Below are 11429 nucleotides of genomic sequence, written 5' to 3' on the forward strand. Positions count from 1 at the left end.
TTTTTTTTTTTTTTTCTTATTTTTGGATGGAAAAGTTCCTTTCATGGATTGTACATAACTGTATTGGAAACAGTGAAGTCTCACAAGTTGAATTCCTTTGATATGCACACAAGACTTTTAATTTAAAACTTTCAATAAATATCCAGCAAATATAGATTATAACTGCTTATCTTTTGGATACCGTTATTGTTTAAGTAGGTATAACAGACTTTAGTAAGCCATTTAACTTCCGACTGAGAATACAAGTTAGTACACACATAAATATGGCAGTAAATTACTCACATAAGTTCTATTCACTCAAGAAGATGGTAGTAGGATTTCCTGGGGATGGTGGATTTTGCCTGAGCAATGATACATGGGACCCAGCACTATGAACTGCTTCAGGATCTGTTGCAGACAAAATTTCGATCCGCTCAAGACCTAGCTGCCGCTTGATCAACTCCAAATTTTCCTCGAGAACAGCAATCTCACCAAAAGGTAGCTTCAGATCCAATGCCTGAACTCCAACAGCAAGAACCTCATCCTTCTTAAACCTCAAGAAAGGCATACAAAGCTTTTGGATCTGCTTGAAATTGCCTTCCTGCACGATTGCACTTTGCTGCAACCCTTCAAGGATCTCCTTGTCCGGTGCAAAACTAGAAGTTGTGGGGTCAAACTTACTAAGGAGTATGTTCAAGCATTCTTTTTTCCATCCATCATATTGCTCATTCACAAATATTAGGCCAATCGTTGGTTTGTTACCTTTCTTTGAACCAGAAACTTGTTTCTGAAGCAACTTCCTCATTGAGACAATTGAGTCTTGCAAATATTTGTTGGCTCTTTTAAGAGTAAGATCGGGCAAATCAGCTTCAGGCCAGCCTGCTTTGATGACAAACCCATCCTCCTTCAAAAGCTCCCTCCAAACATATTCAGCATAATGAGGGCAAATTGGAGTTATAAGCCTTGTTTGAACATCCATAAACCGCCACAGGAGTTGGCGATTCATGCCCCCCGAGCCACAAGAAAACCTATACTCATCCCGAGCAGCCTGAAGATCATAGAACCCTGTTTTGAGAGCTTCCCGAAACATGAAATCATTGTAGTTCTTATCCGTCATTTTAACAGCAATATCCATCTCATTAGCAAATACACGGTCTTCATAGGTAGAAGGAGGACCATTTCTTAAAGATGACTCAGCAGCAAGAACCTCCTGCATCCATGATATCTCTTTTGTAAGACGTAAGATTGCAGCATTAGCTGTATCAAAGACAAAGTTTGCATCATCCATCCCATCCCCTGCATCAGCAAGGGAGAACCTTGTAGCATCAGCAGAGAACTCCTCAATAGCTTGGCGTATTGTCCTGAAATTCCCCGTGGACTTGGACATCTTCTCCGAATTCAGCATAATGTGCCCATTGCATCTGAACCCTCTAGGCCAGTGGCGCTTGCGTAGAAGTGCAGTGTGGTTATAAATGCAGAAAGTGAGATGATTCTGAATAAGATCCTTCCCGGAAGTTCGGAGATCAAATGGATACCAATATTCAAACTCCTGCTTCATCTTATTAAGAAGGGAAGAAGATATATCCGATGAATTGGGGTATGGTCCACCACAGAACAAGAAATCCCAAACCTCATCTGTCAGTTGCTCTGGTTTTACCGAAGAAGTATCAGAGCCATACATATCACCTCTCTGCAACAGATGAGAGACAGTATAATATGCCATGTAAAGAGTTGAATCAGATAAAGACTCCACAACGAACTGCTCGTCCCAAGGAATGCGGGTCCCAAGTCCAAAATTACGAGAACAAGCCCACTGATTTAACCAGCCAAGTGTGTTCTCAAATCCATGCCGTGTCTCATCACAGTACAGATTCATGCCGGCCAAACACTCCTCGGCATCCTTCTTCCATCTTGGTTCCCCATAAGTGATGTACCACTGATCAGTCAGAGCCACCACACACTCATCTCCTGATCTCGACATGACCTTCTTCTCAGGCTCACTATAAATAACAGCTTGACCAAGATCAAGAAGCTTGGTCTTGATTAAATTCTTGGCTTCCTGGACTTTCATTCCTGCATATTCTCCAACAAGCATAACTCCCTCATAGAACCCTCCCTTGTAGACTATTTTCTTAGCTTCCTCAAGCTTCTCTCTTTCATTCTGGCTCTTAATCTTCATTTCTGTGCAAATTTTCTCAGCTGCCTTATCTCCATACTCTGGAGTGTTGATGATTGGTATGATCTCAAACGGCAAGACCCACTCATCCTTTATACCAAACTTGGCCCTGAAAGCTGGTTTTGATTTCAAATCATGAAGGGCCATGAAATCATCAGGGGAATCACTGGGAACACTAGTCACAATCCCAGTACCCTTATCAGTGAGAACTGACAGCATAGGTAGAGCGTATATAATCTCATTGAATGCTAAAGGAGATTTCAAAGGTAAACCAATGAGATCGCGGCCAGTCAGCTCAGCCAAACAAGTTGGCTTCTCTGGGACTCTGGACAGCTTCTGATATGCAAGATTAAGCGCTGCCCTCTCCGTCAAGATAAATACGTCTGTTTCATTTATTTCAAATGCTTTATATTTCCCGTCGGGCAACACCCACGCATTGGTTTGCCCAAACATCGTTTCCGGTCGTAAAGTCGCAGCTGCAAGATACACTTTTTTGCCTTCCAGATCTTGAAACTTTGGGGGAAAAGGTGGGACGAGCTCCATTTTTATCAGTGTGTACTCTTGAGGATTGATACCTTCGCCTGAAGCCCGATCATGATCAGCACATGGCTGGCCATCTAAGGGTGAGTATACAGTGTACCTCAAGTCCTTGACAATTTTTCCCATTGCTTTCAATTTTCTCATTTGCCACTTAACGAATGAGTCAAAAAATGGATTCATGTCAGTAGTGATGAAGGAACGTCTCCAATCACAGCCTAAGCCGAATGCCTTAAGGTCTTCAACAGCCAAAGGGGGAAAATATGTCAGCCAACAATATGGGTCCTGGAACTTTGCAATCTCATCATCAGAGAGGCCAAAACTCCGCATAATCTCCCACTGGTATTTATCGCCACCAGATTTTGATACAGCTTTAAACTTTTTCCCTTTAAAATTTCCAGGTATTACCTGGCTTCCTCCACTTGCTTCAACTGATTCTGGTTCCATGGAAGGAAAAATGGGTGGATTACCAAACATTTGGCTTTCTCTTTTAAGTTTATCAGCTGAGGCCTTGATGGGCATTCCGGTACAGTGGAAACCAAAAGGCAAAAGCACATTGGCACCCCTTAATCTGTGATAAGCTGCACCAAATTCAAGCTTGGATAGTGAGAATGCATGACCAAGGTGAAGGTAACCATTCATGTAAGGAAAAGGGAAGTTCCCAAAGAACTTCTCCCCCGGTTTAGGAGGTGCTTCTCGGGATTCAGCCCTGAAGACATCTCTTTCTTCCCACCATTTTTTAACCCGGGCCTCGATGTCCAAAAGTAGATCTCTCCTAGCAAAGCTCTTCCCACTCTCGGTGCTTAATGCCATATACTCGGTAGCAAATTGACAGAATCTGCAGGAAAGATGGGAGGAGGATTAACGTGGGACACACACACATATAAATCTATACTATTTAGTGTAAAGAGTTTCAATATTTCGTTATTTATTTATTAATATAAATAAATATTTAAAAGAGTATCTATAAAATTCTAACACAAATTATCTATTTATTATGAGTTTTTAATAAAAAGAAATCTAATTAGCCAATATTTAAAGAAAATAAAATAATTTCTATAAAACTCTACCACAAATTACCTATTTTATTTTCTATAAAACTCTATCACATATCACATATAAAGATATTTATTAATTAATATAAAATAGAGTTTTTATTTTCAATGTTTTTTTAGTTCGGGTTGGGCTTTATTTTGAATTGAATTTGTTGTTGAAAATTTTTTATATGTTGATTTTTTTTTTTAATTTTTATTATTTTTTTGAGTCTTGTCGGTATGTAAAAATTTTGAATTTTTTTCAATTTTTTATTTTTTATTTTTGGTGCATTATTAAATATAAAGATATTTATTAATAAATAAAAAAATAGTTTTTATAAGTTTTTCTATAAAACTTAATACAAATTACCTATTTATTATGCATTTTTATTTTTTAATTAATAAAAGATGTTATAAGAGTTTCGATAAAACTCAAACCACGTATTTATTATGAGTTATTTAATAAAAAGAAACCTAATTAGACAAGGAAATATATAAAGACATTAAATAATTTAGTTTCTCTAATTAGACAAGGAAATATATAAAAAGTTAATAATGAATTCCTATTAAAAGTTTAATAATTGAATTCCTATTAAAAAAAATTAATAAGATTCTTAATAAATTATTCTCATAATTTAGTACATAATCAAATTATAGGTTTTATATAAAAATAAATAATAAATAATAAATAATAAAGAGTTTCTATTACATAAAAGAGATAAAAGTGTAAAGACTTTCAGTATTGGAAAACTACACATAAGTAGTTAGTCAATTTTAAAACTTTATTTTTCACTTTGGTTGAATTAAACAAAATAATTACATATGCATAGAGAATCATTGTTAATTTTTCACTTTATACAAATTTTTATTTTATTTTATATCCATACATTTGTTTTAACTTTTCAAAAAAAAAAAAAAAAACAACAAAAGTAATGAGCATCAGAAAGAAATATAGTATTTAAACATAGTATCAAAACATTATATACAATGAGGCACAAAGTTAAAGAAATTTCAATTTTCACAATTAAAGAAATTTTTATTATGAGTTTTTAATAAAAGAAAACCTAATTAGACAAGGAAATATATACATAAAATAAATAATTTAGTTTCTCTAATTAGGCAAGGAAATATATAAAAAATTTAATAATGAATTCCTATTAAAAAGTTTAATAATTGAATTCATATTAAAAAGTTTAATTAATAATTAATGTTTTTATCTCTTTAAAATTCTAACACAAATTACCTATTTATTATTAGTTTTTATTTTTAAATTAATATAAGGTGTTTATAAGAATTTATATAAAACTCAAATCACCTATTTATTATGAATTTTTTAATAAAAGGAAACCAAATTAGGCAAGCAAATATATAAAGAAAATAAATAATTTACTTTATCTAATTAGACAAGGAAATATATAAAAAGTTTAATAATGAATTCCTATTAAAGTTTAATAGGATTCTTTATAAATTATTCCCATAATTTAATACATAACCAATTTATACATTTTAAATAAAAATAAAAAAATAAATAATAAATAATAAAGATTTTCTATTACATAAAAGAGATAGAAGGGTTAGGGTAGGATCCTAATTATATTATTTTACTATAAAATTGCATAGTATTTAAAAAAAAAAAAAAAAAAAACTTGGAAAGAGAGAAAAATTAAAAAGAAATGATTTCTATCACATAAAAGAGAGAGAGGTTTAGAATAAGATTTCAAAAAATAATAATAATAATAATAATAATAATTAATAAATAGAGAATAAAGAGTTTCTATTACATAAAAAGAGATAGAAGGGTTAGGCTAGGAATCTAATTATATTATTTTATTATAAATTTCAACTCTTTCCAGGGTTAGACTAGGATTCTAATTATATTATTTTATTATAAATTTGCATAGTTAAAAAAAAAAAAAAACTAGAGAGTTTGGTACATATATATATACTATTATTAAAAGTACATGGGTGTTCGAGAATTTCAAATCATTAATTTATAATTAATTTTATAAAATAATTTAAATAAAAATATCAATAAGCAAAGTCTAACTAAAAAAAATTTATACTATTACTTTATAAAGATACCTAATTATAATGAGTTACGAGAATTCCTTCAACGGAAACTTCTAATTTCATTCTCTAAAAGTTTCCTACTAATTTCGTGTTTCCTACCAATTTTCTTCTCTAATATAATTTACTTTTCTAAGAACCTATTTCTTCCTCTATTATAATTTCTATATGAATTAAATAATATAACTAATCATGCCAATCTCAAATATTAGGTATCTCTCAAATTTTATTTTCTCGTTGATTTTTCCATTCACCAAGGAATTAGTATAAACTTACTTTAGTGGGTTTAAATTATCACCACCAATATCACTCCATTGTAAAACTTATAGGCTTTGTTTGGGTTGATTCTAATCAACGAGAAAAGAAAAGAAATAGAAAATTTTAAAACTTTTTTATAGTTTGGTTAGATAGAAAATGAAAAGTTCTAGAAAATTAGGATTCTTGTAACCCTTTATTTTTTCCAAAATGTTTCCTTCGAAAAACATTTTCTAGAACTTTTCCTTTTCTATTTAACCCGACTATAAAAGAGTTTTAAAATTTTCTATTTCCTTTCTTTTCCCGTCGATTCTATCCAACCAAACGAAGCCTTGGGGAAATTTATTTTCCCGTGAAAGCATGCCTTTTTATTTAGTATTCCTATTTTACCCAACAACTTCATTGATATTATTTTAATCAACAACTTCATTTTATATTTGGAAACAACAATAATATTTTACTAGGTTTCAAAGAATTGGAGTCCACTAACAACTTTATCATTGATAAATTTTTAATTAACTTGACTTCTTTTCCTAGTTAATTTTCATCATATATGTTAATAGTAATTCAAGATGTCTAATTTAATTGAAAACTTTATCATTTTTTTTATATATTTTATTACTAATTTTTATTATTTTATAAAAGAAGGATAATTTAGATATCCAAACTATAATATGATATTTGCTACAATTTTCTTGAAGAAATTTTTATCGTAACCAAATGCATACTAGAAAATCATTCTTTTTTTCATTCACTTCACTTTTCTTTTCATTTTTCATTTCTTTTCATTTCTTGCTATTTCCATCTGACCAAACCGAGCCATATTGTGATAAAAAGTCCATTAGAGCTACCTTGTCCAAGCAAAAAAATAAAAAATCTATTAAAGCTTCACACCCAAAGTCAAAAAAGTAGTTAGAACTATTTTATACACTTAGTTACTTAATAAGTTTTACTTTTTATCTTTACTATTTTATGTTGTTGACCTATTATGATTTACAATTATGACTAATGATTTAAAATTATGAATTTTAATATTTATCAAAAATTAGTATTTAGATCATAATTAATAATTATTTAAGTAAAATCTTGTAACTCCTTAAATTTTAATCTTTACTCTTAGATTACTATTTGTTGCTCCTGATTCATTCATATGCAAAAAAACAATCCATTTCATTTCATTAATATTTAAAATTGTAATTACTCAAACAAGTTGCTAATTAATTATTTAAAAATAAAATTTATTTTGATAATTCTCTATAATTTTTTATTAAAATTATAAAATAACTCACATATATATATATATATATACACTTACAAGATATAACTACCTGAAGAAAACCCAATATTTAATTTCTCGTTTTCAATTGCCCTTTATCAAAAACCAAATAAAACATATCACAGAGCACATGAATAAAATCTAACAACGCCAAAATAATTAAAAGGAAAAAATATGTGCTTTATATTCATTCAGTTCTGTCTGCTCGGATGTAATTATATTAATTAACACCGCAAAGAGGAAACCGACTCAAAAGATTAGAGGATGGATTAACCATAGAAATAATCGCACAATATAACAGAAATAGAATATAACAAATAAAGAATTGATGGTAACATATGAATTGAATGTTACAAACAAAATTGAAAAAAACCAACAATTATTAATCAATGAATCAATGGTTGTTGTTACCTCAGATGAGGATACTTGGGGTGTTGTGATCTGAACAGGAGGATGTCCCTCGGAATAATCTCAAACTGCTGTAGCACTAATCCAACTTTAGTTGTTCAATATGTTCTCTATATATGTATATGAACATGAATATATACATACATAGATACCCAAAAATGTGAAAGAGAGTGAAACTAGACATCCTGTGAGGGAGATGAGAAAAGAAACGAAGAGAGAGAGAGAGAGAGAGAGAGAGAGAGAGAGAGAGGCACCTCTGGTTGCAGAGCAGACGGACACTGCGGTTTTGGTTTGGATACGTTATATATATATATATATATATATATAGGGAAAAGTGCAGAACGCATAGCCATCAGAACACTTTTATCCCTATTTAAAAACGCTTGCAAAAAAATATTCCTAATTTTTTTATATTATATAAAATTATCTTCTCTCATATAAATTATTGTTATAATATTCCTTTTATTTTTTTACTTTTTCAAAAATACCCGCAGATATATATACTACTAATTTCATAATATAAAGGTGTTATGTGCACATTATCTTATATATATATAAATTTTTTTCCCTATATATATCTCTAAACATATATTTTAAAAAACTTTGAGAATTTATAAAATAAATATTTAAATTTTATTAAATTTCAGTTTACTCTTTTCTACTAATTTTTATTTTATTTTATTTTTTTCATACCAACATTGTTAAACAAAAATAATAATAATTTCAATATTAGTGTGTACTAGTTTTTGGAGTTTGAAATTTTTTTGTTTTCTTTAGTTTGCATTTTATTTTTGTTTGTTATTTTCTATTTTTATCTCTACTTTTATTTTTTTTTTAATTTTTATCTTTACTTGTCCATTATCGGAGTCCTCCAATAGTGTTATTTTCGATCATTTTATAAAATTATTTATTTTTATATATTTTATAAAATGATTTAATAAGGGTAATTTAGTTAACTTAGGGTTTAAATTTGTCAGAGAGGCCTATTTGCATTCGATTGAAGCTTTATAATTGTTTTGTGCACTAGAGGGGCATTCTCCAATAGTGTCATTTTCGGTCATTTTATAAAATTATTTATTTTTATATATTTTATAAAATGGTTCAGTAAGGGTAATTTAGTTAACTAAATGTTTAAATTTATCAGAGGGACCTATTTGCACCAAATTAAAATTTTAGAGTTATTTTTTTGCATGTGAGGGTGTGATATGCACTCTAAACATACTTTAGGAATACTTTCTGCACTTGACCCTATATGTATATAATAGTATATATTTTTCTTGGAGTATACTACTAACCTAAATAGGTTTTTTTTTCTTCTCAAATTACATAATTATCCTTTCAAATCTTTTGCACTCTATTTGATAAGATCTAAAAAAAATCTCTTTTAATATGATCCCCAAAAAAATATTTATCTCTCAATAATTTTTTTTTTTTTTTTTTTTTTTACATGGCCCAAAGTTATTTTATTTTATTTTTATTTTTATTAAATAAATTAATTCTTTTGATAGGTTCCAAAAATATATATAGTAGGCAAAAAAAAAATTGAATAAATTATTTCTATTGGCAACACTCTAAATAAAATTTAAAAAGTTATCTATGTGGAATAAATATATTCTTTTGAAAGGACCTACAAAAATATATAAGAAAAAAAAATTTATTTCTCTGGAATAAATAATCTCTTTTGATATGCCCAATATATATATATATATATATATATATATATATATATATATATATAGTATATACTTATATCTTTTGACATGAAAATAAAAAATTAAAAAATATTAAAGGGAAGTATAGGACTTAATAAAAGTTAAAGTTTGTATGTCACTCTCTATAAAAAAAAATAGTTCCATATTTAAATAAAATTAGGAAAGTGATAAATAAAGAAATCAGGGAGGGTGACTGAATTTATTTTCAAAAAAAATTATTGTCCTTATTTATCACTTTCCTGATTTTGTAATCGCAAACTATTTGTGTGTGCTTGGACCACATCAACTATGAGTAGAGGTAACCTATTCACCGGTGAGTATACAAGTCTTCTAAAAAAAAAAAAAAAGATGGAGTATTAATAGGTTTAGGGAAATTATTGTCGTTTCATGTAAAAGAAATAGACAAATAGAGTGCTAAGTCACACAATACTTCTCTTCAATGGTGCTCCCGCTCTCACTCTCTGCGCACGCTCTTATTCATTTTTTCACTATTCGTGACTTAATTTTATCGCTCTCGCTTTCGAATTTGCTATCGCTCGTTCTTTATGTAGCTTAGATGGAGTGTAGTTGTAGAATAGGAAATGACTAATATCACCTTCCATTTTTTTATTTTTAATTTTTAATTTTTTTTGTTGTCTTTTTCTATCTTTTAATAGTTATAAGATCTATTATTAAAGCCCACAATTTTTTTATTATTATTATTACTTTTTATCTTGTGACATGCAATCAAGTAAAGTTCTTCTTTTGTTTTTCTCTTCTTTCTTTTTTTTTTAGATAAATAAATAAAAACTTGTGATATGCAATCTAGTATGGTCATGATAGTTATTAAAATGAACATCCTAGCTCAGTCATATGAACTGTGCCAGAACAATTTATATCAATATAATGAATAATACAATAACAAACAAAGAAACATAGAGTTGGGCAGTGTGAATCTTTTCATGTGTTTTTCGCATCAAAGAAGAACATTTGGTCATTTCCGAAGATATGTATGGATATATTGTTTTTCCTTGTGTTGGAGTGAATATATACTAGCATAATTTAAAGAAAAGAAAAGGATGAAGTGAAAGTAAATGTGTACAACAATATCATGAATTATACAGTAACCAACAACGGAACATATTACTACTACTGCACCCAACCCAAGTGATTTTTAGGGTTTGGATGTGTTTTTATACTCCTGATTTTTTTTTTGTCTTTCACTAACTGCTATAAGATCTAGTATTAAAGGCCACATTTATTTATTTATTATTATTATTATTTTTATCTTGTGACATGCAATCTAGTAATTATTTTTAATCTTGTGTTGATTATTCAATAACCAAGAAAGAAACAAGACTAGTTGGGACTTGATATTTGGTTTGTTTGGAATTCTTTGGGTCATGCCTCTATCCTCAGAGGGTGTTCTGTGGGGGCTCATATTCAGGATGCTTGGAGGTTACGTTTCTTTGTGTGTTGTGGTGTATTTGGTTCGAGATGAATAAGAGATATTTTGATGAAAAGAGATGTCTATTTATATTCTAAAATTCTCTGTTGTTTTCACTCTTTTTTGTTGGGTTTCAAGAAGATATTATAAATCTTTAGAAGACATTGTCGATTTTTTTTGGCCTCTTTAAAGGTTTAGAGGCTATTTTTGACCTTATGTAGTTCTCTTGGGATGCGTTCCACTTTTGAGTACTTTTTATACATTTCTTACTTATCCAAAAAAAAAAAAAAAAACAAGACAAGACTTGGGCTGTGAATCTTTCATGGGTTTGTGGCATCAGAGAAGAACATTTGGTCATTTTCCTAAGATATGTATGAATATATTGTTTAACCTTTTGTGTGTGAATATATACGAGCATAATTCAAAGAAAAGAGAAGGATAAAGGGAAGGGAATGTGATTCTGCTACAGTAAAGTGGAAATGCCATTTTATGGCTTTCAATTGAAATTTATCTCTCATAACTTAAACAACAAGCTCTCTAACAAATTTAAAATATGCTC

At 29.5% G+C, this 11429-nt stretch overlaps 1 protein-coding gene across 1 annotated transcript; it reads right to left on the reverse strand.

Annotated features, from left to right (window-relative positions):
• Nucleotides 1–115: 115 nt before the first annotated feature.
• LOC132274848 (leucine--tRNA ligase, cytoplasmic-like) lies at nt 116–7996 on the reverse strand. Its single transcript, XM_059776191.1, has 2 exons — nt 7736–7996; nt 116–3530 (listed from the first exon to the last, which is right to left on the reverse strand). The coding sequence occupies exon 2, from the start codon at nt 3503–3505 to the stop codon at nt 290–292; it is 3216 nt and encodes a 1071-aa protein (XP_059632174.1). The 5' UTR covers nt 3506–3530; nt 7736–7996; the 3' UTR covers nt 116–289.
• Nucleotides 7997–11429: the final 3433 nt, after the last annotated feature.

The sequence above is a fragment of the Cornus florida genome, unplaced genomic scaffold (assembly GCF_030987335.1).
Source record: "Cornus florida cultivar Cherokee Brave unplaced genomic scaffold, ASM3098733v1 CherokeeBrave_3.0.0_Hap2_Chr09, whole genome shotgun sequence".
In the NCBI taxonomy this organism is placed as follows: Eukaryota; Viridiplantae; Streptophyta; class Magnoliopsida; order Cornales; family Cornaceae; genus Cornus; species Cornus florida.